The sequence below is a fragment of the Mirounga angustirostris genome, unplaced genomic scaffold, assembly GCF_029215605.1.
Source record: "Mirounga angustirostris isolate CCGP_5_RB_7025 unplaced genomic scaffold, mMirAng1.0.hap1 SCAF_16, whole genome shotgun sequence".
In the NCBI taxonomy this organism is placed as follows: domain Eukaryota; kingdom Metazoa; phylum Chordata; class Mammalia; order Carnivora; family Phocidae; genus Mirounga; species Mirounga angustirostris.
In genome coordinates this window covers 49,804,189-49,830,395 of record NW_026991724.1, presented here as the reverse complement: position 1 = coordinate 49,830,395, position 26,207 = coordinate 49,804,189, and the positions used below count along the sequence as shown (strand labels likewise).

The window sequence follows — 26,207 nt, the reverse complement described above, 5'->3', positions numbered from 1 at the left end:
TATGGTACAAAAATAGTTTATTACAAAAGAAATCCAACCAAAATGCCTAATAATTTACATCGTTATCAGTGCCTGTATACGGCCCATCTCCCCCTCCTCATCCATCCGGGTGGAGGGGGGGAGAGGAGTGACTATCCCCTGGTTCCACCAGCTCTGGGGGGGTGGGGGAGGAGAAGGAATTTGGGTGGAATTCCAGACAGGGGACTGGTGCCTGAGAATAACAGGGCTGAGAGTCCTGGGTGGGCGATGAGGCGGGAGAATATCTTTGCTCAGAAGAAGGGCCTTATGGGTAGAGGCTTGTGGCTCTGTGCAAATCCTGGTCCTGAAGGGGGGGGCAGAGTGAGGTCTTCACAGTTTCTAGGAGGGTTGACCCCACAGGGCAGGGAGGTCCCTCCACAGGAGTCTGAGATCTGCCCCCCCATCCCTCTCAGCTGCCTCCTGGAGCTGGGGAGGGGGGCACTGGCCGGCCAGGGGCTCGGAGGACCCCAGTGAAGGGCAGGAAGGCAGGTGGAGATGAGGGAGGAAGGAAGAAACTGGGGGGAGCCATGGGGAATCCCGGTGGGTCCTTGGGGGGAGACTGGGAGGGCGAGGAGGAGGGTGACGCAGAAAGGAGACCTGTGGGAAGAAGAGGGGGGTGGGTGTCATGAGCCACGGGATCCAGACCCAACTGGCCCGGCCCTCTCTGGGGGTCTGGAGGAGGGCACAGGGGCCTAGAGGGTTCTGGGGGAGCAGGGGCTGGGGCATGGAATGTTCTGGGGGAGGAGGGGCTGGGGGCCTGGAGGGTTCTGGGGGAGCAAGGGCTGGGGGCCTGGAGGGCTCTGAGGGAGGAGGGGCTGGGGGCCTGCATGGGTCTGTGGGAAGACAGGGCTGGAGGCCTGGAGGGTCCTGGGGGAGGAGGAGCTGGGGGCCTGGAAGGTTCTGGGGGAGGAGGGGTTGGGGGCCTGGAGGATGGGCTGGGGGCCTGCATGGCTCTGTGGGAAGACAGGGCTGGGGGCCTGGAGGGTCCTGGGGGAGGATGGGCTGGGGGCCTGGAGGAGGGGCTGGGGGTCTGCATGGCTCTGTGGGAAGACAGGACTGGGGCCTGGAGGGTCCTGGGGGAGGAGGGGCTGGGGGCCTGGAGGAGCTGGGGGAGCAGGGGCTGGGGGCCTGGAGGGTTCTGGGGGAGGATGGGCTGGGGGCCTGGAGGGGCTGGGGGAGCAGGGGCTGGGGGCCTGGAGGGCTCTGGGGGAGGACGGGCTGGGGGCCTGGAGGATGAGCTGGGGGCCTGCATGGCTCTGTGGGAGGAAGGGCTGGGGGCCTGGAAGGTCCTTGGGGAGGAGGGGCTGGGGGCCTGGAGGGCTCTGGGTGAGGCGGGGCTGGGGGCCTGGAGGGTTCTGGGGGAAGATGGGCTGAGGGCCTGGAGGAGGGTCTGGGGGCCTGCATGGCTCTGTGGGAAGACAGGACTGGGGCCTGGAGGGTCCTGGGGGAGGAGGGTCTGGGGGCCTGGAGGGGCTGGGGGAGCAGGGGCTGGGGGCCTGGAGGGTTCTGGGTGAGGATGGGCTAGGGGCCTGGAGGGGCTGGGGGAGCAGAGGCTGGGGGCCTGGAGGGTTCTGGGGGAGGATGGGCTGGGAGCCTGGAGGAGCTGGGGGAGCAGGGGCTGGGGGCCTGGAGGGTTCTGGGGGAGCAGGGGCTGGGGGCCTGGAGGGTTCTGGGGGAGCAGGGGCTGGGGGCCTGGAGGATGGGCTGGGGGCCTGCATGGCTCTGTGGGAAGACAGGGCTGGGGGCCTGGAGGGTCCTGGGGGAGGAGGGGCTGGGGGCCTGGAGGGGCTGGGGGAGCAGGGGCTGGGGGCCTGGAGGGTTCTGGGGGAGGATGGGCTGGGGGCCTGGAGGAGGGGCTGGGGGCCTGCATGGCTCTGTGGGAAGACAGGGCTGGGGGCCTGGAGGGTCCTGGGGGAGGAGGGGCTGGGGGCCTGGAGGGGCTGCGGGAGCAGGCGCTGGGGGCCTGGAGGGTTCTGGGGGAGCAGGGGCTGGGGACCTGGAGGGTTCTGGGAGAGGTTGGGCTAGGGGCCTGGAGGGGCTGGGGGAGCAGAGGCTAGGGGCCTGGAGGGTTCTGGGGAAGGATGGGCTGGGGGCCTGGAGGGGCTGGGGGAGCAGGGCCTGGGGCCTGGAGGGTTCTGGGGGAGCAGGGGCTGGGACCCTGGAGAGTTCTGGGGGAGCAGGGGCTGGGGGCCTGGAGGGCTCTGGGGGAGGACAGGCTGGGGGCCTGGAGGATGGGCTGGGGGCCTGCATGGCTCTGTGGGAGGAGGGGCTGGGGGCCTGGAAGGTTCTTGGGGAGGAGGGGCTGGGGGCCTGGAGGGCTCTGGGTGAGGTGGGGCTGGGGGCCTGGAGGGTTCTGGGGGAAGATGGGCTGGGGGCCTGGAGGAGGGGCTGGGGGCCTGGAGGGGCTGGGGGAGCAGGAGCTGGGGGCCTGGAGGGTTTTGGGGGAGCAGGGGCTGGGGACCTGGAGGATGGGCTGGGGGCCTGCATGGCTCTGTGGGAAGACAGGGCTGGGGGCCTGGAGGGTCCTGGGGGAGGAGGGGCTGGGGGCCTGGAGGGGCTGGGGGAGCAGGGGCTGGGGGAGCAGAGGCTGGGGGCCTGGAAGGTTCTGGGGGAGGATGGGCTGGGGGCCTGGAGGGGCTGGGAGAGCAGGGGCTGGGGGCCTGGAGGGTTCTGGGGGAGCAGGCGCTGGGGGCCTGGAGGGTTCTGGGGGAGCAGGCGCTGGGGGCCTGGAGGGTCCAGGGGAGGCCAAGCTGGACAGCTGGTGGCGGGAGCTAGGTTCTCACCGTTGGAGCTGAGGAGGCTGCTGCTCTCAGGGGAGGTGGTGGCACTGTGTTCGGGCGAGGGCTCTGGCTGTGATGCAGGAGCAGGCCGGGTCGCCTTCCCCCTCAGGATGTCGATGACCTGTGGGAAGATGGGAGGTCACCATCAGGCTACTCCTGCCCACACTGCTCTCCCTCTCTCCGTTCTCTTCGTGCACGGGGTCTGCTTCGTGCCTCCATGTCCCCTGTCAGAGCTCGCTGGGACCCACAGGCTGTCCCGCTACGCCCCCCCCCCCCGCCCCACGCACCGGCACAGACACGCGCGCGCACCGAGGTGTCGCATCCACGCGGACCGGCGCTCGGGCACCTGCCCTCCCAGCGCGCACACTCACCCGGCGGCTGCGCGCCACCATGAGCGGCGTGTCGTTGTGGCAGTTCTTGAGGCCACTGTCGGCGCCGCTGCGGACCAGCGTGCGCACGAGCGGGAGGAGCCCGCGGCCAGACGCCGAGTGCAGCGCCGAGCTGCCCGAGTACATCTGAGCGTTCACGTTGGCGCCGTGCTGCGGGGCGGGAGGGACGGGTCAGGACCGCCACCGCCGCGCCGGACCCGCGCCGGGGCGGTGGACGGGGCGGGGCCAGGGGAGGGGCGGGGCCGGGATGGGGTCCGAGCGAAGGGCGGGGGACGCAGGCTGGTGGCCCGGACCGACGCCAGGACCGGGGCGGGACTGGATCCGCGGTGGCTGACAGAAGGGTGGAAGCCAGAACCCAAGGTGCGCCGGAGCGGGACCGGGCTGGCGAACGGATCAACCCGGGCTGGACTCCCGCTGATCGGCCCACGGTCCCGGCCAGCCGAAGTAGGGGCGGAGTCAGAGAAAGGAAAGGTCCAGAGTCGAGGCGGGGCGGAAGGGACAGGACGCATAAAGGGCCAAAGCGGGAAGGCAGGGTGAGCAAGGCAGTCTGCGCCGGGCCCGGCTCATTTGGGGGACGGGGGAGGACAGGGAGAAGTCCCGGGACAAGAGGGCAGCCGGGGGGGTGAAGCATAGGGTTGACATAACGAGGCCTAGAAGGAAGGGACAGATCTGGAAGCGGCGCAAGAGCGGGAGCCTGAGCTGGAAGCCAGGGACGGGGCGACTGCTGGGCTGGTGCTGGAGGAAGGGGTGGGCGAGAGGCCAAGGGCAGGGACCGTACCCACCTGCAGCAGCAGCTGCACCATACTAAGGCTGTTGTTTTCCACTGCGTGGATGAGCGGGGAGCGGCCGCTTTTAATGTCCTGCAGAAAGGAGGGAAGGTCTTTGAGCCTCTCCAAGCTCGGCCCAATCAGCCGGCTGCCAGTATCCCAGCCGCTTGGTCCAGCATCTCAATCGGGTTAGATACTTGAAGCCCCACCCACCCACTCGCGCAGGCTCCCACGCAAGCCCCGCCCCTTGGGGGTCCCGCCCCGCCTCCCCGCCCCGGCTCCTCTTGGCCCCACCCCCGGCCCGCGTCCGCTCACCACCGCGTCGATGTCGGCACCGCGCTCCAGCAAGAGCAGCACGGCTTCGGGGCACTCCATGTTCACGGCCACGTGCAGGGCGGTGAGCCCTGAGGTACAGGAAGACTCGGTTAACCTGGGCCTGGGGCTTTGGAGGCCCGGAAAGACCTCAGGTCTTGCCAGACAGCCCCACCCGGCGCCGGGGTAGGAGCTCACCGTCGTAATTGCGGGCCTCCAGGTCCACGGTGCCCGGGGCTGCGCTGTCCAGCAGGGCCCGCAGGCAGGTCGGGCTGCGGTGCTCACACGCCAGGTGGGCTGCTGTCTGGCCATGGCGGTCCAGTGCCATGGGGCTGGCACCAGCCAGCACTAGCAGCCGGACCACGGATGGCAATGTGGTGATCACTGCCAGGTGTAGCGGTGTCTGGGGGGGAGGGGGGTGCACAGAGACTGTGAGGGACCTGTGCCCTGCCCTGCGTCCCAGTCCTGACCCCGAGCTCCAGTCTTATCCAGGTACCAGAAATCTGGAGTCAGTCCTCCGATCAGATTCAAGAGTCAGGCTCCCCACCGCTGCCCCCCACCAGCTCCTCAGGACTCCCCAGCTCCTAGGACTCAGGAGTCCAGACCCTCAGGCCTCTCTTCCATCAGATCCAGGCCGCCAGGCTCACCTGTCGGAGGTTGTTGTAGATATCCAGCTCCCGGCCCCCATGCTGGAAGAGGCTGACCAGCTGATGCACAGCTGCCAGATTGCCCTGCACCACGGCAATGTGGAGTGGCCTGGGGAGGGGGGGATCACAAGCATTAGGGGCTGGTCACCTCTCACCCCCATACACTTCGCGGTGCCGAGTCCAACACGTGCCGGGTACTTTGGAAGCGTATACAGAATCCAACCACTTTTCCTGACCCTCACTCCCCTCCATCCTGGTTCAGCCACCATCTCCTCCCTCCTGGACTGTTCCCTGCTTCCTTCCACCCCTGCCCTGCTGTCTGTCTCCCACACAGCAGCCAGAGAGACCCTTTTGCAACCTCAATCAGGTCAGGTCCCTCCTCTGCTCAGAACCCTCGGAATCAGGGCCAAACAGGCCCTCTGTGATCTTGCCTCCCCCTCTTCAATCCCTTTGGCTTCTTCTCCATCTGCTCTCTTCGCTCTGCTTGGCTTCCTTGCTGTGCCTCGAACAGAATAAGCACACTTGCTTGCCTCCCAGAGCCTTTGCACTGGCTGTTCCTTCTGCCTGGAACAGTCATCCCCCAGATCATCTGCACCACTTGCTCCCCGCATTTGGGCCTCTGCCGGAATGGTGTGGCCACGGCTCACTCCCCTTCCCCCCCTCCCCTGCTTAATTTTCCTCCACATCATCACCCGACATTGTACAGTTTGCTTTGTTTCCTGTCTGAATCTCCCCTTCTAGAATGTCAGCGCCACCTGGGCAGGGCGTTTTGTCTGCTTTGGTCCCTGCCCCGTGCCCCGGAGTGCGGCTGGGGCTGACAGCAGGTGCTCCATAAGCATGCCCTGAATAAATGAATCCATGGTGGTGATCCCTGGCCATCCTTGAGGCTGGCGAGCATGCTCCCACCGCTCCCGTCCGGCCCCGGCTTGCTCATCTGTGATCTGAGTGGGAAGTTCTCTTCAGCAGTTGTCACTGCGAGTCATGCTCAGCCTCCAACCCCAGTGCATCTACTTGGAGGGATTTTTGCCCAGAGGGGAGGTGGGATGGACTGGGATGGAGTCACTGTGCTGGACACCCGGGGCTGTGCGACCCAGATCCCCCCTTCTGGACTGAAGGACTCACTCCCCCAGCTTCTGGGAAGGCTGTCGGCTCTCAGCTCTCTCTGGGAATTACCCTCCGCTGAAAAGCACTGCTTGCCAGGGTCCTGAGCGGGGGGCAGCTGCCATCCCACGGCATCCAGTGACCTGTCGGTGCTGGCATAGAGGGCCTAGCCTTCTGGTCCCATCTCTAAAGGCCGCTGCAGCTGCTCCCGTCCCCGTGAGGCAGCTAAGGCCCTGCTGAGACTCCCAGCAGCCCAATTTCTGCCCAGTCCTGCTTCCCAATACCCTTCGGGCTCCTTCCCACAGCCCCAAACCTGGAAGAGCCATTTAGAGTTGAGGGCAATCTGGGATGACTCTGTGTGTGTGTGGGGGGGGGACATTAGCACTGAGCTTACAAGGGTGACCGCATACACACAGGCTGCAGACCGTTCTCTTGACGTCCATTTACTGGAGCAACGACTTTCTCACCCACCACTGCCTCTTACTACCCAGAGCCTTGCTAAGGCAGGTGAACAGGGGTTCTCCCCACTGTGGGATGTGCTTCCAAAATCCACACGGTAAACCAGCTCTCTTAAGTGCTTTGGTGATGGTGGAGAGATCCTGCAGCAACCTCGCCCCCCTCTCCCCGGGGGGCGGTGGTGGCTTTGGGGGGCCAAGCAGGCCAGGGGTGCAGATTAGGCTGCAACCCTCCCTAGCTGTGTGTGCTAGAGCAAAGTCACGTGGCCCTCCGGTTTTCTCCTCCGTACGGTAGCGCCCACCTCCCCACAGGAGCTCTGCAGGTGAAATGCTGAACCTGGAGATCCCGATCCGTGAGAGCCAAATTTAAAAGGAAAATGTTGGGGGAGGGGCCGGACCTGGGCCGGGGCGGGGGGGTGGGGTGGGGTGCGACCCGGAGAAGGGCTCCCTTCCCTCCCTTCATCTCCCAGGAAGCCTGGCCTGGGTCCCTCTCGGGGCGGGCGGGGTTAAGCGAGGGCAGAGGGAGCGAATGATTTCAGAGAAACCGTCCAGGCCTGAGTTCCCATAAACGCGCGGGCTGCAGGGGGTGGGGCGGGGCTGGAGGAAGTGGGGACGGGAGGGGCGGCCCAGCCCTCGGACTTCCAGTAACAGGTCTGCTGGGCGGGGCTCCGCTTCCTGCTCCCCGGGGAGGGAAGCCTCCCGCCGGGGATCTACCCCAGCCACCCCCGGCACCCCCACTTCCATCCTCGCGTGGGGTGGAGCAGGAGGGAGGCCAGCCAAAGAGACCCAAGCTTCCCTGGGGGGAAGGACCCCAAGTTTTCCAGCCTAGGGGCCCCTCTGGAACTCCACCCTTCAGGGCTCAGACTCCAGCTGGCTCCCAATCCCCCAGATCCCGGCATCCACCCCTGAGATCTCTTAGGACCCGGTTATACTGTGCCCTAACTCTTTGCGGATACCAACTTCTCCAGTCCCTGGGAGTTATAGATCCCCAAGCTGCTCTATACCCTGTTCCTTAACCCCCCAGGGGTCAAGGAATACAGTACCCCGACGTCTGCTCTCTGGGACTCAGAACACCTCCCCTCTCTCTTGGAGACCGAGACCTCTAGCTTTCCGGTGCCTGACCTCTTGAGGGTCCAGATGCCCCGAGATTCTTGCTCTCTTCAGTCCCTAGAAGTCCAGGCTCCCAACTAAGCTTGGCTGCTTTGGGGACCCAGACTTAGCGTGTCTCCCTCCCCCACCCCCAGGCTAGCCAGCTGTCCATTCCGGTAAAGTCTTGGCCCCAGCGGAAGGGGTTAAGGTTAGACTGAACGCCAGGAGGGGGAGGCTGCGAGTGAGTGACGGCTGCTGACGTGGGGGAGGCAAGCAGCTGGGCTGCGGTCAAGTTCTGCGGGAAGGGATTTCCCCCAACAGGCAGCTGAGGCTGAAGTGTTTGCTTTGGAGGGGAGGGGGGAGAGGGGGGAGAGCGGGGGAGGGCGGGTGGGGCGCAGGATTTGAGACTGGTGTGCCAGGTCGCCTTCTGCACCCTGCATTCACAGGCTGCAAACAAATCACCCCTGGGGGCAGATACAAATTATTTCGCAGATGACCCCAGAGGTACCCAGAGTGGGAGGGAACTAGTTTTATTCAGCCTTTTAGACTTCTCAGGCACTTTCTCCTGCTAGGACTCACAGAATGGCCCAGAAGCCCCTGGGGAGCTCTGTGAGAACACTCCCTGCCCCACTCCCCTGTGTGGAGGACCTACTGTGTGCCTGGCCCTATTCTATGTTCTCTGCGTGTGTACATCATTGCACTGAATCCTAATTTTGGTAGGTCCGATATGAGCCCCGATTTCCAGAAAGGGGCACCGAGGCTCAGGGATGTAAAGTCACCAAGTTGGCCAGTGATGGAGGCCTCCCCCTCTCCCCCATTTTCTGCAGCAGTGAGCCTGTCCTTTCCATCCCTACCAATTCCCAGATAGGCACTTGGTAGAAGCGATCTCTTGTCTGCCTCACAGACTTTCACACGCTTATAGTTCTTGTTTTTACAGGGGGAAACTCTGGCAGAGAGGGGCGAGAAAGTGGCCAGCTGAAATTCAAACCTGGGTGGATAAAATAATTATCGGCATGGTCAAGGGTGTTGAGTGCTAAGCACAGAGCTGACCCTTCCCCTGCAGGGGTTTTCAGCAGCCTCAAGGGCACGTTCTCCCAACCACAGGGGAGAAACTATGGGATGTGTGAAATCAGTTTAAAGGGATCGTCAAATTAATTGACCTCTATGACCATGAAACAGACTAGAATAGAAAATACAGAGTGGAGCCCATCTAGTAAGGGTGACTCTTGTTTTGTTCTGTGCAAGTTTTATTTCAAACTTCTATGTGTGGATGTGTGCTGGGTTTAGCATAAAGTAATCATAACAATAATATTAATTAATACTTACTGAGCACTTATAACCTACCAGGCTCAGTGCTAAGAGCTTAACGTGTATAATTCACGTAACAAATCAATCAGTGAAGTATCTTTCACATGTTTGGATTTTTTTTTAAAGAATTTTTGGGTATCTTTGGGTATATTTTATTTTTTAAAAGTAATCTCTATACCCAACGTGGAACTTGAACTCACAACCCCAAGATTAAGAGCTTGCATGCTCTACCGACCGAGCAGCCAGGCACCCCTCTCATGTTTGGATTTTGATAAAAATTTTGAAGTCCCCTGCTTCAAAAACAATCCTAGGAGGTAAGTGCTCTCAGACTGCCCATTTTTCAGAAGAGGAAACTGAGGCGCAGAGTGGGGGTGGGGGGGAAGCCTTGCTCCAAGTCACAGCCTGCAGTGGAAACAGGTTGAGAGAACTCGAAAGCCCAAGCTGGGTGCCCCTGTGTTGTGGTGGGTGAGGTGGGTGCAGGGCCGGCATTCATGGGGGGGGGGGGCGCTTTACTCACGTGTCTCCGTCCTCATCTGCACGGGTGGCCACAGCGATGTCAGCCGACAAGGGGTGTTCCATGGAGCACACCATGGGGTACAGGGGTGTAGGCAGGTTCAGGAGAGGAAAGAGGGAGCCCATAGTCGGGGTGGGATAAATGGGCAGTAAAGGTCCTGGACAGAGAAAGGACATGGGTGAGGCCAAGCCCGCAGACCCTCAGCCCACCCCTGCTTCCAGGCCTTCGCACCTGCTGTGTCACCTGCCCCTTTTTCTAGGTACCTTTTGCATTTCATACTGGGCCATAAAGGCCCAAGACAACCTGGCCTTCCACATCCATCTGGGCTCAGGCGGCTTCCCCTTTCACCATCCCCTGTGAGCCCTGGTCACTGTTGTCACTTTTCACTAATCTGACTCCCCGTCTCCTAGTAGGCATGGCCCTGAACCCCATCATCACCCACCAGGGGGACCCCAGGGCCTATTTGCTGAGTAAATTTGTGGTTGAAGGAGGTAAGAATGGATGAAGCACTAGGTGTAGGGTGTGGGTGACTGTAGAGAGTTGGGGAGAAGGGTGGGTCAGAAGGAGAGAGGAGTGGAGTCAGACACCAACCATGGCAGCGGTCGAAGCCATTTCCACCCATCATACAGATGGGGAAAACGGAGGCCTGGGTTCTCATCCAGGGAATGGGAAAGGGGAGGGGGCAGTGGAGGCATGTACACACGCAGTGGAGGCATGGGCTCTCTGCAGCTTTGGGGTCACTCAGGGATGGGTGATGTGGCACACCTGTGGTAGGGGATGCCCCTTCCTTGAGATAGGATGGGGAGAATGGTGTTTGGCCTTCTGTCATCTCCTGATCCTTGGGGGCCGCCATCCGTGCACCCCCAAGTTTGCAGGTCCTCGTATCTCCAGTACCAGACCTTGGTGCCTTGCAGCCTTTTGCCTAAATTCTTCATCTTGGCCCTAAATCCTTCAGTCCCAGAATTTCCCAGTCCTGTCCCCCATTCCTAGACCCCTCCATCCCCAAGCTGTGACTTTGTGACCCCTTGACTTCCTGACCTCAGATGAGACCCTGAGGCTGTGTGACCATACATAACTGGGTGCCCAGAACCCGAGATCTCTGTCCTACTGGCTCCTCAGGACCCCCATTATCTGGGCCTGTTTCCTTGCATCCTTGTGATTCCAGATATTGGGGTGCTTAAAACTCCAACTCTGTTCTCCTGATTCCCACTCTTCCCTGATATCAGGTTCCTGAGATTCTGATATGCTGACGTCCCTAATATCTGTCTTCTTAGAACCTGAGTCGCTGTTTCCCTGACTCCTTTTGACACCACATATCTGGATGCCAAGAACCCCAGTTTCTTGGGCCTAAGCGTTGAGTCCTCATAATCCTAGATATCTGGGTTCTAAAGAGCTTATAACTCTGTGTTCTTGGGACTATAGGCTCTGCCCCCTTGATTCCCAGAGACTTTCATATCAGTACCGCTAGGCACTGTCTCCTGGGTCCCCACATCTGTGGCTTTCGGACTTTGGGCTCTGTCCCCCAGGGCCCCCTGACACCCAGCGTCCTGGGACCCCCATATCTGTGTCCCAAGACATTGCTCCCTGATGTTCCCATAACTGTGTCCCCGGGACCTCAGGCTCTGCCCCCTCCCAGCTCCCCAGGAACCCCATATCTGTGTCCTTGGGACCTTGGATTCTGTCCGCCTGCTTCTCAGCTCCCTGGGAGCCCCTGCATTTGCGTCCTGAACTGTTCCCTGGCTCTGGTGACCCTATGCCCTGTCTGACCCCCATCTGGCCAGGACCCGTGGGAGCCACTCACCCTGGTAGTAAAGCGCCTCTGGCCGGGCCAGTCCGTGGGGGGCCGCGGGGACCGCCGGGGGGTCGGAGCCGCCGCCTAGGGGATCCGGGGGGACAGCTGGGCCCGCGGCGCCGCGGGGGGCGGCGGGTTCCGGGGAGGGCGCGCGCAGGGGGCGCTTGCGGAGCGGCAGCGCCGCGCCGGGGGGCCCGGCGGCCTTGGGCCGGGTGCGCAGGTCCACGGGCCCCTCGTCCATGGCCCCCGCGGGGCATCGGGGCATTGGGCCGCCGGAGACGGCGGCCGAGCGGGCGGCCGGAGCGCGGCTCGGCTCGGCGGCACCGGAGGGTGGCTGCGCCGGGCGCCGGGACTTCCCCTGCCGCCGGCTGAACTGAAGGGACTTTTGTCGGCCGGGGCGGTACCGGTCGCCCGCCTCCCCGCCCCCGGCCCCCCCGCCGCCCCCCCCGGGGCCACCCGTCCACCCCAGGGGTTTCCTGGACCCGCCGCCGCTCCCGCCGCCTCGCGGAGCGGCTCGCCGAGGGCCCCGCCCGCGCCGCGCCCCGCGCCCGCCCCCTCCCGACCCCGCGGCGCCCCCGGCGGCTGGGCCCCAACGTGGGGGCGGGGGCGACGGGAGGCGGGGTCAGGCGGCGGGGGTCCCCACCCCTGCGGCTGCGGGCCTCTCTCAGTCGCTGCCTCAGTGTTTTGGTCTTCCCGGCTGTTTGTCTCTCTCTCTCTCTGTATCTCTGAGTCTCTGACTGTCTCTGACTCTCCCGTCCGGATAGGTGTCTTTCTGGGTCTCGGTCTCTCTCCCTGTGTCCCTCCGTCTGTGTTTCGGTTCTCACTGCCTCTGTCTCTCTTGCCTCTGTGTCTCTCCCTATCTCTCCGTCTCTCGAGTGCTGTCTGCCCTCAGCCTCTCCCCTAGGGAGGGATTCCAGGAGGCCCTGGGCTCACTAGGACGCGGGTTCGAGTCCCGACTCCCCACTTCCTCGCCGGGTGACCTTGACCAGGCACTTCCCTTCGCTGAGCCGTTTCCTCCTTTGCGGGAGGAAAAAAGACACCCCCAGGTCAGGGACCGCTCTCGGCAGGCGCCCAGGCACCGTCCCTCTGCCTGCCCTGTCGCCATCTCTGCGTCCTCCAGGTGTCCCGACCGTGGGTCTGAACTTCGCTGGGGGTGGGGTGCGGTGGGAAAGTGCACAGAGAAACGCTGGATGTGTCTCGCCCTGAGGGATCCCTGCACCCAGCCCGAGCTTCTGGGCGAAGAGACCGTGAGAGACCAAGGGAAAGAGAGACAGAGAGATAGCAAGAGACGCGGAGACACAAGACCAGAGTCAGGGCGACCACAGCCCGGGCCAGGGGTGGGGGTGGGGGTGGCAGTCTGGCTACCCCTTCTCCCCCACAATCCCCTCCCCTCCGGGTGGGGTTGGTGGGTGGGGAACAGGCCGGGCGGGTTGGGGGCATGACTCAGAGGCAGGCTGGAGCGGGTGGGCGGGGAGGGGCAGAGGCGGGCCTTTTCCGGGGCCCCTCCCCTACCTCCCTTCTCTCCGCCCCGGGGAGGGACCCCAGCGGCGCGGGGCTTTCCCGGATTTCCCTTGAGGCGGGGCTGTCGCTGGGGTTGAGTCCGGGTCACCGAGTTACGGGAGGCCAAGGGGGAGGCTTTGGGGACTTGGGCGGGGGGGTGGTGGCGCAGAGGAATGGGGGCTGCACCCCGGATCTGTCCAGGAGGCACGCAGGTCCCCCTGGTTCTCTTTGTGTCTCCCCCTGTCTCTGCAACTCTGTCCCTCCATCCATCCCTGGCCTCCCTCTCCCCGTCTCCGGCCCCGCCCCCTCTCTCTTTTTGTCTCCCAATCTCTGTCTGTGTCTCTGTCTCCCTAGCAGCGTCTCTCTGGGGCCCTGAAAATCCGCTGTGGGGCCCCGGTCCCCAGGAAGGGACTTTGCCCAGGACTCCGGCCCCACCCGAGTGGATCGTTAACCAGGGATTTGAGGAGCAGCTGTGGGCAGAGAGAGGCCTCACCCCTTCCCCCTTCTCTCCTTTCTGCCTCTCTCTGGGTCCCTTAGCCCCTGTAATGGGGAAACATTTGGGGGCAAGGTCTGGGCCCAAATCCCACCTCCACTCCTTGCTCCCCGTGGGACCTCAGACAAGTCCTTTGTCTTGAGACTCAGTTTGGTCTTCTGGCAAATGGGGCCAACATCATCCCTGGCCTCCCCGTGTTGGAGTAGCTTCAAAGGAAGGAATTAGGTTGGAAAGTTTGGGTGCTGGTGTTCTCATCCACCCAGACCTCGCCTGAGGGGACGCTCAGACAGTGGACAGGTCCTATCTGGAGCGCTACCCCGCTGCACAAAAGGGGAAGCTGAGCCTCAGAGGGGCGGGGCTTGTCAAGGTGGTGACCCTAGGAGGTAGGGTTGGAAGGACACCCAAGTTCCTCGTACCCTAGGAGGTAGGGTTGGAAGGACACCCAAGTTCCTCGTACTCCCTGTCTTCCTGTAGCAGGTGGGCCTAGGCTGGACTGGTTGGGGGGTGGTGTGTCTGCACTTGGCCCAGAGAGGGTTTGGAAGGGCTGAGAGAGAGAGAGAGCGCGCGCTGGGGGTTCTTAGTCTGAGGATGGATGAGGGATAAAAGTCTGAGGGAGGAGGCCCTGAAGGTGGAAGACAGGTCTGAGAGAGGTAAATGGTCTAAGGGAGGGGGAGAAGGGAGAGAGAAAAGGTCTGAGGGAGGAGGTGAGGGGCTGAGGGAGAGGATGAATGTCTGAGGGAGGAGGGCCTGAGAGAGGGGAAGGAGGTCTGAAGGAGGGCGCACTGTCTAAGGAAGTCTGAGGAGGACCAAGGGGGGAGAGCAGCTCTGAGGGAGGAGGGGAGAGCTGGGGGTGGGGGGGGAGTTCTGAGGGAAGAGGAGATTTGAGGGGGGGGGGGAGACCTGAGGGTCTGAGGATGGAAAGCATGGTCTGAGGGAGGAGGAGCAGTTAGAAGAGGGCCTCCTTGGGGCAGAGGGAAGAGAGGCGTGCTTGAGACCAAGCAGGGACCCAGGGAAGGGAAGGGAAGGGAGGCCTGGAGTCAGCCCCACCCCACAGCTGTCTAATTTCCCAGAATCTTCTACTGCTCAGGAAAGTCCCAGCTCCCACAACCGCCTCCCTCCAGTGTCGGGAATGGAGGATGCGGAACCAGGATGGCTGCCCCCTCCTTTCCCCCCTGGCTCCCTGTGCCCCAGGCGGGGAGAACTAGGGTCTCCCCTCTCTGGGCTTGAGCTCTGGAGGCCCCCTGCTGGCAGGGGCAGCCCCTGGATGAGTCCCAGAAACTTCCCAGAGAGGGCCCGGAAGTCCTACATTGTGTCTAACCACTTTGTCTCCTGCCGGCCGCCCTTTGTATCTGTCCAAATCTTTTCCAGCTTCCTACTGCTTCTTCCCTCCTCATCCTCCCCTGCATCCTCCTGGGGGAAGGAAGGACCAAGGCTGTACCTGTTCAAGGCTCAGCTAGAAGGCTGTGGGCCTGGGGCAGCTTCCTAGCTCTTGGGGGCCTTCCGGAGGGGAGGGTGGTGCTTGTCAGACCCTAGGTTCCCATCAGCTTAATTCCTGGGCCTTTTTCTGCCCCAATTTTTGCTCCCAGCTGAGGCCTGAGTGCAAGTCCTGTCTTCTGCCTTCATCAGCTGTGTGACTTCCACGCACTTACTTAACCTCATGGAACCGTGGCTTCCTTACCATAAAACAGACTAAATCAAGAAATGACTGCTTCCACTCTGCCCAGCCTGATGTATAGGAAGCGCTGGATGCAATGTGGCTACAATTATGACTTGTCTTATTATAACCACAGGAACCGTGATAATTATTATCAATTAATCACAGAGTCTCGGGGCGCCTGGGTGGCTCAGTTGGTTAAGCGACTGCCTTCGGCTCAGGTCACGATCCTGGAGTCCCTGGATCGAGTCCCGCATCGGGCTCCCTGCTCGGCGGGGAGTCTGCTTCTCCCTCTCCCACTCCCCCTGCTTGTGTTCCCTCTCTCGCTGTGTCTTTCTCTGTCAAATAAATAAATAAAATCTTTAAAAAAAAATTAATCACAGAGTCTCAACAGCTGGACCCACTTCACTGAGGAAATTAGGATGTCCCCCTGCGGGGCTTGGAGACATGGGTCTGGGACCGTGCTCTGCCATGTGAGAGCTGTGTGACCTTGGATACGTGGCTTTCCCTCTCTGTGCCTTTGTTGTGACTTTATAGTTGGGTATAATAACAGCTCCTGCCTCACAGGATTGCTGAGCCGACTGAGACCAGGTGTGCAGAAGAAATGACGGAATGCATGATGTCTGTTCTTGTCTCCATACTGCCTGCCTAGCTCCTCAGGCCAGGCCTTCCTTGTCACCCTTCTCCATCCAGAGGTGAGACAAGATGGGCCCATTCACTCTGGGCTGAGCTCCCACTAGGAACTGGCCCACTCAATCCTCTAGACACCCTGTGAGGAAATCCAACCAAAAGCCCCATTTTACAGAGAAAGAAGCAAGCACGGAGGAGGGAAGTCACTGCCCCAGGGTCATAGGGCAAGGGACGGATTGGAGGGAGGATCGAGATTTTTCCGCCAGGTCTCTGTATCCCCAATGCCCTGATTGCTGCACCCACTGACCTGGGAGGGGTGCCATCTGGAGAGACCGCAGTTAGAGACCTCTCCTCTCTAACTCCAGACCCCACCCTCCCTCCCTGGGTGGGAAGGGTGTAGAAGGGGAAACTCAGACCCAGAAAGGCAAAGTTGTGGTCAGAGGTTTGCAGGGACTATGGTCTCTCTGCAGGCTCTTCTCCTGCCTCCATGCACAGGGGAGGGAGGTCAAGCTGATGGAAGGTCACAGTGCAGCAGGAAGGTATAGATTTCCATTTAAGAGAGGTTTGGGGAGAGCGAGCGAATTTACAAAGGCAGAGGAAAACAGATGCGAGCCTGGAGCCGGAGGGCCCTGCCCAAGGTCACACACAGCTTTGGGTCTGCAGAGAGCTCCGCTCCCAGAGGCTGCCCCTTCCCCACCCCCAGGGGCGAATGCCGGCCAGCTTCCTGCAGCCTGCCCTGTACCTCCTGGTTCCTCCCCACCCTGGGGCCTTGGCAGCTTCTGGAATCCCTGGCACCAAGCAGGATCAGCCCATCTGGGGCCTTGGCCAAGACTTAATCTTCCCCTTTCTCCCTCTTGCTGGGTCTGCACGCACGATGCTGAGTCAGAGGATTGCAACATCTCTCCTCAGGCTTTGAGACTAGACACCCTCTGCCCCATGCACTGCCTTGATCAGACAAAGGTGATGGGGTGGGAGAGATCTGGGGATATTGGCATCTGCCCTGGGTTGGGGGGGGCAGTTTGGGGAAGGTCTCAGGGGTTCCGGGGAGGTGATGGTAGACAGATAGTAGGCAGTGTCATGTTGGGCCTCAGCGTCCTCATCTGTCAATGGGGGGCTCACTGTCTAACCGGGTTCGAATACCAGCTCTGCCACTTACCAGCTGTGTGACCCTAGACAAGTGACTTACCCTCTCTGAGCCTCAGTTTCCTTATCTATAAAACGGGGACAAAGCAGTGAATCCTCACGGGGTTGTTGTGAGGGTCACAGGAGTTAACGCACATCAGCTCAAGTGGGCAAGGAGCTAAGTTCTCAGTAAATGGAAGGTATCATTTTTCCATGATTGCTATTATTAATATAGGTATGGGAGGGGCTGCCACAGAAGCACGCTGCTTGGATCCCCCTTCAAGAAAAGACTTGTGGCAGGCGTGCAGATGGCTGGCTGACAGCCTCCCACAGTTGGCTCCTTCAAGTTCAGCCTCGGCTTGCCAGTCGGGGACACGATCTCCCGGGCAGCCTCTGGCCATTGACAGAGCCAGGTGAGGTAGGGGGTTCTGGCCATTTCTGCCTACTGTGGGGTTCCTCTAATGGGCAGTCTGCTGCAGGGGCTCTTCCTTGGGCTGACGTGGTGGCCTGATGGTTCCTTCCCCCCACCCAATCCTGCCTCCCCATTTCCCTTCCTCATGGATGGCTCTCCCTAACTTTTTGCCCTCCTGCCTCTAAGCGTCTGCTTTCTGGAGGACCGGATCCGCGAGGACAGCCCGTGGGAGTCAGACAATCTGAGGGCGGGTATTGTCTCTGTCTGGGTGGCTTCAGAGCAGCATCTGATCTCGCTGAGACTCAGTTTCCCCCTCTGAGTCAGGAGAAGAGTAACGTGATGGCTGGGAGGCTCCTGTGAGTCAGCAGGAAAGCCTTTGGTGCGCTTACCTGGCACAGATGCGTCCTACTCATCCATCGGAACGGAGACAAATCTGGGTCTCCCTTCCACTCTACCAGTTTCCGGCTAGGTGGCCTCCGGCCAGTCCGTGCTCTCTGAGCCTGGTCTGGAAGGTGGGGGTGGACCCTGTCCTTCCCAGAATAGGGCACTGGCGGGGTCAGGGGTGGAAAAGCCCCGAACAAGGCTGGGACACAGGAAGCTCACGAGTCTGGGTGGCTCAGTCGTTAAGCGTCTGCCTTCAGCTCAGGTCATGATCCCAGGGTCCTGGGATCGAGTCCCGCATCAGGCACCCTGCTCTGCGGGGAGTCTGCTTCTCCCTCTCCCACTCCCCCTGCTTGTGTTCCCTCTCTGGCTGTGTCTCTCTCTGTCAAATAGATAAATAAAATCTTAAAAAAAAAAAAAGAGCCGGGTGATGTCCCATTACTGTGATTGCCTTAAGTGGCTGAGCTGGGGGGGGGGCGTTGGGGGGCGGGTAGGTGAGCTGCAGGGCAGGCATGTCTGACCCCCGTGGCGCCCTGGTTTTGGGCTGACCAATGAAGGGAAGTCCCAGGGCTGGGAAACCGTGGTGTCCTCCCGCAGAAGCTCCCTGATTCTAGGATACACCCCAGAGTTGGGGAGGGGGAACCCTCATTCAGTGGGCAAGGGAGGAGGGCGAATGTACAAGAAAGAAGGCTGCCTCCTTCATCAAACTAGAGCTTGCCAAGGATGGGAGAAAGACCTCCACCATCAGACTGGGAGGTCCCCGAGGTGGGGGACATGTTCCCCACCGGTGTAGGAGTTCCTGGTGCGTTTGAGTTGCATTCTTTCTCCTCCACCAGATTAGGATCCCCCTGACAAGAAGGGTGTGACATCTCTTCAGATTAGATATCTCTGAGAGTGAGTGGTGCCTCTCCTATCGGACCCAGAACTCTCTCTGGCTGGGTGCCTGGGGGATGTCTCTCATTAGACTGGGAGTTCCTTGGAAATGAGGCGGCATGTTTCCCTCATCTGCCCGGGACAGTGGTTCTCAATTGAGGGGAGCCATTTTGCCCCCTTCCAGGGGACATTCAGATGAGTATTAGATTAGAGCTTCAAGGAGAAAGTGGGCACGCCTCCACCATCATACTAAAATTCCCTGAGAGTGAGTCTGCCTCCTGCCTCCTCCATCAGACTATCTCACTGAGTTGCGTAGCTTGAATCGGCCGGTGTACCAGGAGCACTGGGAGAGTGAGATTAATCTTGTCCCCAGTATTTAAAACGAGGTAGGAATTGCCCGGGAGGGAGCTGTTGCCTGCCTCCTCCATCAGATTAGTGCTTGCTTCTAGAGACTTGAGTTGGGGAAGTATCTCTGTCTCCCACCAACCTAGCCACTCCCTGAGATGGGGCAAGCCTCCCCCAAGGAACTCGGAGCATCCCCCGCCTTTCCAATCCCACTCCCCGGGGTAGAGCACGGAGCCCATCCCATAGGAAGGGACAGCACCCTTCCTGAAAAGCCAGCCTTTTTCCTGGAAGTCGGCATCTCCCACAGTCTGAGGCCACAACCATCCCTGCGGCCACCAGGGCCTAAAAATACAGATGCAAAAGTTCCCTGGGCTCCTGGGAAAACCGAGGTCATGCTAGGCTCTTCCTCATTTGAGCCTGGGCCACGGCAGACTCACCTCCCCTGTCCCCAGCCATCGTCCGCCCCAGTGGGGGCCACCCCCACCCTCCAACACCTTCCGGGGAGAGTGAGGACTGGGGGTGTGTGTCTCCAGCCCCTCACTTTGTGGCACGGGGTCACCAGCCGGGAGCAAACCCTAGCATGGCTGCCTCTCAGCTCCGCACCCCCCGGGCAAGCTGTTTGCACATCTGAAAAGCGTGCGGCTGGCACCACACATTGGTGAGGATGTGCCCACGGGGCACCTAGCCCTGGGCTGGCTGGTGGGAGACTGAAAAAAGGGGAGCCCCTATGGCCGTGCCCTGCAGGAGCGGGTGGGAGGCGACGGTTGGCTTGTGGTGTCTACTTTGGACATCACCCACCTCGGAACTTGTCACTTTGGCCTCCTGTGGTTACACGTCGTCACAGTACATTTGCTCACTTCTGGGAAAATCAGATCGTATTGTGTGTTTCAGATCCCAGTTCTCCTCTTGTGGCTTCTAGCTGCCCCCCTCCTGCCTCCGGGTTCAGGAATTTTGCCCCCTTGGAGAACCAAGTCATCTGAGGACCAGAGAGATGTGGAATTGCGGGATTAAAAAAATATATGTATTTTTAAATGATGAAATATAAGGGGGGCATTGCATAAAATAATAATGCCCCATTTCATGACCTATTATGAAGGGAACAGCTAGTTGTAGTCAGAAATGGTTTTGCCGGTTCCTCAGAAGCCCCTTTGTGCCTCTTCCAAATCACAACACTTGCCCTCCCCTCAAAGTAACCCATATATTCTTTTATGGTTTTATGGCTTTTTAAAATACTTTTGCTAGGGGCGCCTGGGTGGCTCAGTTGGTTAAGCGACTGCCTTCGGCTCAGGTCATGATCCTGGAGTCCCCGGATCGAGTCCCGCGTTGGTTAAGCGACTGCCTTCGGCTCAGGTCATGATCCTGGAGTCCCTTGATCGAGTCCCTTGATCGAGTCCCGCATCGGGCTCCCTGCTCGGCAGGGAGTCTGCTTCTCCCTCTCCCACTCCCCCCGTTTGTGTTCCCTCTCTCGCTGTGTCTTTCTCTGTCAAATAAATAAATAAAATCTTTTAAAAAAATAAAATAAAATACTTTTGCTGCCTATGAATATACACCTGACCGCTACAGTTTTGCGTTTTTAATAAAGGGATCTTACAGTGCAAGACGTGACTCCTTGCATTCAGTGGTATCCCTGTGAGGTATGTGCAGATTCTTGTGTCCATGGGAGTGCCCTCGTGTGCATGGCTGTGTCCTATTTTTCTTGCACGATATACCACAGTTTGTTAATGCATTCTTCTATTGACGGGCATGTGTGTGATTTTGACATGTGAGTGGCTTTTTTTTTTAATGTTTTATTCATTTATTCATGAGAGTCAGAGAGAGAGAGAGAGAGAGGCAGAGGCAGAGGGAGAAGCAGGCTCCCCGCCTAGCAGGGAGCCCGATGTGGGCCTCAATTCCAGGACCCTGAGATCATGACCTGAGCCAAAGGCAGACGCTTAACCATCTGAGCCACCCAGGCGCCCCCGTGAGTGACTCTTTTGACAAGGATGTGTGTATCTCCTGGTGCCAGGGAGCACCCGTTTTTCTGCATTCCCCGAGAGCGGAGTTGTCATAGGATGGGGCAGATGATGGGTCTATGTCCAGCAGGGCAAGATATGGCCAGACAGTTTTCCCATGTGATTGCACCAATTTTTTTTAAGATTTATTTATTTATTTGTCAGAGAGAGAGAGCACAAGCAGGGGGAGTGGGAGAGGGAGAAGCAGGCTCCCTGCTGAGGAAGAAGCCCAACGCAGGACTCGATCCCTGGACCCTGGGATCATGACCTGGGCCGAAGGCAGATGCTTAGCCGACTGAGCCACCCAGGTGTCCCCACTGCACCAATTTTTACTCCCATTTCCCATGTCTGCTGCGGGTTCTACTTGCCCTATCTCCTTGCCAGCTCTAGTTCTGGCCAGACTTTTAAAATATGAGTCACATTGCATGTATGCATGTGTGTGTGTGTGCGTGCGTGCGTGTGTGTGTGTGTGTAAGCGTCTCAGGGTGGTTCTAATTTGCAATTCCTGGCTCAACATCAAGGTTGAGTACCTTTTCCTGTGTCCATTGTCTACTTGAATCCAAGCTCAACAGAATCTTTATGCCAAAAAATTCTAGAACCCTGGGCACCTGGGTGGCTCAGTTGGTTAAGTGTCTGCCTTTGGCTCAGGTCATGGTCCTGGGGTCCTGGGATCATGTCCTGCATCAGGCTCCCTGCTCGGCGGGCAGCCTGCTTCTCCCTCCCCACCCCCCGCCCCCGCTTGTGATCTCTCTCTCTCTCAAATAAATAGATAAAGTCTTTAAAAAAAATTCTAAAACCCTAAAATCTTAAGGGTAAAGAATTCTGGAGTCCCAGCCTTTCTGGAACAAGGCATTCCGGAGTCCTGTGGCTGGTTTCCTCATTCATGTAATGGGGATGGTAGGGGTCTCTCACTCACCTCGTTGGCTGAAGGATTAAACAAGTTACACGTGTGCTCCTAGAATGGGGCCTGGCACATGGCGAGCGCTCAGTAAGTGTCGTTTCCCCTAAGGCAGGAATCTTATCCATTTTGTTCTTTTCCATATCCTCAGCCCAGACAACAGCAGAGAGGCTCCATAAATAGTTTCGAAGCGAATGAATGAATCCTAGAATCAAAGGATCAAAGGCTCAGAGAAGCTTGCAGTTGGGGAACGTGAGGAGCAAAGACCAGTGGAGTTTTAAGAACGAAGAAGGATCAGATCAGAGAGGCTTAGGAACTAAAGAATGATAGAAATGCATTCTTGGCAAATCTCTGACACACTGTCTTAAAGTCTTGGAACCCGGGAAGCTCCAGGGGCAAAGGCCCCCTGACTCCGGGTGGGAAGGGCCTGGGGTAGGCCTGAGGACAAGGCTTACTTGCTCGCATTCTCCATGCAGGCTGTGTCCACCACTTCTCATTTCCACTGCCCCCCCTCACCCGTCCTCCCAGCATGTGTGGGTGGATCCTGGAGAAGCTACTCCCACCTGGGCCTCAGCGAAAGTCCAGGCTCCTGCCAGGGAGGCCGCCCCTGCACCAGGCACCGTTTTCCTCCCGCCTTATCTCCCGCTCTGTCCCCACCTACACCCCTGCTTTCAATAGCGGCCTCTCCCCCCCACCCTCCTGCCCACACGCGCCCTTTCCACAGCAGCCAAAAAATACGCCTCTTCCTCTGAGATCCGACCCAGGGCACGCGGTAGGGGTTCCATAGCAGGGACCTTAACTCCAGCAGCCTCTCCTCCGGGGAGCTCTCCCTGATTTCTCTCCACAGGCTGGGTTGGGTGCCCTCCCTGGGTTCTCCTACTGCAGCCCCAACTGTTCTGGAATGTCCCGTCCCTGTCTGGGGAGCAGCCCAGTCTCCCCAGTGTGTGAGGCTGTGAGGACAGGCCCCCCGCGGCTCGGGCTGTATGTACCCACAAACACTGCCCCAAGCAGCTGAGACCTCAGGGAATGGGTGTGTCAGCCCCATCTGCAGATTGAAAAAGGCGATCTTACAATGCTCTGAATTGTGCCCTTGATACCGTCCCTCTGGGACCCAGGGACGGCTCCACTGGCTTTTTTAGGTCAACCAAGGAGTGCCCAGTGGTTCAAAGGGACTCGGGTAAGACCTGACAGAGCTCAGTCCAGGACCCGCCCTCCTGAGACACAGGAGCCGTCCAGGTCACCAGCTCAGGTCCGTGTTCTACCCCAAAGGCTCACAAAGACCTTCTGTTTCGTTTATAAATGTTTCTGGCGTGTACCTGTGTACCCACGGGTGAGATCTGAGACCTCAACTCCCCCCCTGAATTCGATTCTCTCCCCCGCTCCGTCTCCCTCCTCCTTCACTTGAGGCACAGAGAGGTTAGGGGCTTTGCCTAAGCTCACACAGCCAGGGAAGGGCAAGGGGAGATAAGCTCTCAAAAATCAACTTTATTTAAAAAAATCAACTTTATTGACGTATCATTTACATACAATAAAACGCACCCATTTTAAGTGTGTACCGTTGGATGAGTTCTGATAAAAGTTTATAGTCCTGTCATCATATCACAAGCCAGATACAGAACATTTCCATCACCCCAAAACTACCCCAGTGTTCCTTTGCAGTAGAACCCTCCCTGGATTTCCCAGTCTCTGGCAGCCACTGATTTTTTTTTTTTTAATCTCTATAGTTTTGCTTTTCTAGAATGTCATAGGAATGGAATCATACAGTATGTGGCCTTTAAAATATTATTAAAAAATTTGGGATGCTTGGGTGACTCACTCGGTTAAGCGTCTGCCTTCAGCTCAGGTCATGATCCCGGGGTCCTGGGCTAGAGCCCCGCATGGGGCTCCTTGCTCAGCGGGGTGTCTGCTTCTCCCTCTCCCTGCCACTCCCCCTGCTTGTGCTCTGTCTCTCTCTCTCTGTCTCTGGCAAATAAAAAATTATTTAAAATTTGCATGTAGCAAAATTCACTTTTTCAGGTGGACTGTTCTATCAGCCTTGCTGCGTGCACGCATCTGCGTAGCTAGCACCAGAATCCCATTGCAAATGATTTCTATCACCCCCCAAAATCCCCTCCTGCTGGTCTTCTGTGGTTGCACCTTTTCCCGTGCCCCCTCTGGCAAGCCGCCAGTGATCTGTTCTCCGTCCCTACCATTTGGCCTTTTCCAGAATGTCTTATTCGTGGAATAACGTTGCCTTTGGAGCCTTGATGCTTTGACTGCGCTCCGTGCATCCGAGATTCATGTGTGTGGTCGCGTGTGTGTCGGTAACCGGCTGATTCTCACTGTCACTTGGAATTCCGCTGCGTGGGCGGACCGCAGTTTGCTCATTTACCCACTGGCTGAAGGACATTTGGGTTGTTTCCAGTTATTGGTGATTACGAAGAGAGCTGCTATAAACATGTGCATACAGGTTTTTGGGTGACCATAGGTTCTTATTTCTCTTGTGTAAATACCCGGGAATGAAATTGCTGGGTCATATGGGAAGTGTATGTTTCACCTCAGGGGAAATTGGCAAACCGTCTTCCAAGGTGGCTCCTCTGGGTTGCGCTCCTGCCAGCAGTATGCAAGGGGTGCTGGTGGCCGAGCTGTGACGTGAGTCGGGGTCTGTGACATGGATCTGAGCTCCTGGCCGCCGAGCCGCGCCACTCTCTCGCAATCGCTCTCTCTTTTTAAAGATTTTAGTTATTATTTATTTGAGAGAGCGAGAGCACAAGCAGGGGGAGCAGGAGAGGGAGAAGTAGACTCCCTGCTGAGCGGGGAGCCCGATGCGGGACTCGATCTCAGGACCCCGGGATCATGACCTGAGCCCAAGGCAGATGCTTAACCGACTGAGCCGCCCAGGTGCGCCACTCTTGATAAATAATAATTGTGACAAAAGCTCCGTCCACTGCGGCCACCATCCATGCAGCTGCTTGCAAAAATAAAAAATAAAATAAAATAAATAATAAAATAAATAAAAAATAAAAATAAAATAAAATAAATAAAGGCGCTTCCTGGGCTGAGCAGTGGAATCTTCCAGATATGCTGCTGGAGAAAAAAAATGCAGGGCAGGCTCCAAGTGTGTCCCATTGGCATAAACAGGGTGGGAGTGGGGGGAAGAAATGTAAGCCTAGATGTTCTTGTTGGTGCACAATCTTTGGAATGAAACAGACCGGGAGTGGGGACCAGGGCTGGGGCGGGAGGGGCCCCCCGGTTCATGGTGACTTCCATTTTGTACTTTTTGGATTTTGAAACTTGTGAGTGTCTGACCTCTTCGAAATAAACACATACCAACACAAGCCACTTGCTGTGCCAACAGGTATTTCAGGCCCTGTTCTGGTGGCGAACGGATCAGCTTCCGGCCCTCGGGGAGTCAGAGTCCGGTCCCTGAGACAGATGGTCAATAAGACAAGGAACGTATAGACAGTGTTAGCTATTTGCTGTGGGGAAAAATAAAGCTGGCGAGGGACTGGGGTGGGGAGTGTTTTAAAGCATGTTTTGGGGGCACCCGGGTGGCTCAGTCTGTTGAGCGTCTGACTCTTGATTTCGGCTCAGGTCATGACGTCAGGGTCATGAGATCGAGCCCCGAGCCCCTCATTGGGCTCCATGCTCAGCGGGGAGTCTGCCTGAGATTCTCTCTCCCTTTCCGCCTGACCCCCCCTCTTTAAAAAATGTTTTTTAAATTGAGTGGCCAAGGGAGGACCCTATAAGGAGTGATATTTGGGCAAAAACGTGAAGGAGGTGAGAGGAGCCATGGACGTCTGGGGGAAGAGTGTCCTAGACCAAGGGAACAGCAAGTGCGGAGGCCCTGAGGCAGTTCCCCCTGGCTGTCCGAGGACAGTGTGGCTGGGGCAGGGTGAGCTGGGGGGGAGTGAAGGTGAGCTTAGGGAGATGCGGGGGTGTGTGTTGAGCAGATCGGGTGGGCCACTGCAAGGACTTTAGCTTTTGCTCAGAGGGAGATGGGAGCCATGGAGGGTTCTGAGCAGGGCAGGGATGTGGCCTGACTTTGGCTTTAACAGGGTCCCTCTGGCTGCCTGTGGGGGGCAAGGATGGAGGCAGGGAGCCCAGTGAGGGGACTGTAATGGTCCAGGCTACAGGTGGGGGTGGCTGGGCTGGGCTGGGTGGGGGGTCAGGCAGCTGAGATGGGGAGAAGTGGCAGGATTTAGAGGCTATTTTGAAGGTGGCACCACAATACATGTTCCTTCTACCATGGTGGGAGCTAGTGTGGCGGGGCACAGAGAACGAGGACGGGGGGGAAAGCAGGCCTGGTTTGTGGAGATCAGGGATGACATTCCTGGAGCCGTGATGTTTTAGCAGGGACCTGAAGTGAGGGGGAAATGTTGGAAAGAGTAGAGAGCACAAGGATCTCTTAGAAAGACAGAAAGGAGGGTGGAGGCGAATGGTGGTCAGGTCACACAGCGCCTAGTAGGCCTGTGCCCTTGGAATAGCACCAGTGTTCTGAGGGCACTGGGGAGCCATAGCAGGTTCTGAGCTGGGATAGGGTTGAATTTTGGGAAGACCTCTCTGGCTGTGCAGCGAGACCAGCCGTGCAGGTGGCTTGGGTTGGGAGAGTAGGTGGGGGTAAAGAGAGTCAATTCCAGAAATTTAGGAGGAAACCTTCTGGGGAAAGGGGGGATGGAGGGGCCACGATCAGCCACTGTCCCTAGGATTTCTTTTGCATGAACTCAGACAGTCTTCACACCCACCCAGAGAAGTAT

The 26,207-nt window shown here is 58.8% G+C and overlaps 1 protein-coding gene and 1 long non-coding RNA gene across 3 annotated transcripts; both read right to left on the bottom strand.

Moving 5' to 3' along the window:
* On the bottom strand, positions 1–11,671 carry BCL3 (BCL3 transcription coactivator). Of its 2 annotated transcripts, XM_064581888.1 has the most exons (9): positions 11,182–11,668; positions 9,384–9,537; positions 4,914–5,022; positions 4,465–4,669; positions 4,270–4,358; positions 3,970–4,047; positions 3,170–3,337; positions 2,802–2,919; positions 1–615 (listed from the first exon to the last, which is right to left on the bottom strand). In XM_064581888.1, the coding sequence occupies exons 1-9, from the start codon at positions 11,435–11,437 to the stop codon at positions 428–430; spliced, it is 1,365 nt and encodes a 454-aa protein (XP_064437958.1). In that variant the 5' UTR covers positions 11,438–11,668; the 3' UTR covers positions 1–427. The 2 variants fall into 2 exon arrangements, with proteins under 2 accessions (XP_064437958.1, XP_064437959.1); XM_064581889.1 differs by lacking the exon at positions 3,170–3,337 and having other exon boundaries at positions 11,182–11,671.
* Positions 11,672–20,027: 8,356 nt separating this feature from the next.
* On the bottom strand, positions 20,028–22,103 carry LOC135362900 (uncharacterized). The gene is made up of 3 exons (XR_010408308.1): positions 21,927–22,103; positions 21,490–21,676; positions 20,028–20,062 (listed from the first exon to the last, which is right to left on the bottom strand). It is a non-coding gene; the product is annotated as an uncharacterized LOC135362900 (long non-coding RNA).
* Positions 22,104–26,207: the final 4,104 nt, after the last annotated feature.

Bases quoted from the DNA above. Each gene is read 5' to 3' on its own strand.
- BCL3 (XM_064581888.1), bottom strand. From the start codon at position 11,437: ATGCCCCGATGCCCCGCGGGGGCCATGGACGAGGGGCCCGTGGACCTG. The intron at 4,670-4,913 runs GTGAGCCTGGCG...CCTCCCCCCCAG, and splicing joins TCTACAACAACCTCCGACAG to ACACCGCTACACCTGGCAGT. The intron at 616-2,801 runs GTGAGAACCTAG...TTCTTCCCACAG, and splicing joins CAGCCTCCTCAGCTCCAACG to GTCTCCTTTCTGCGTCACCC.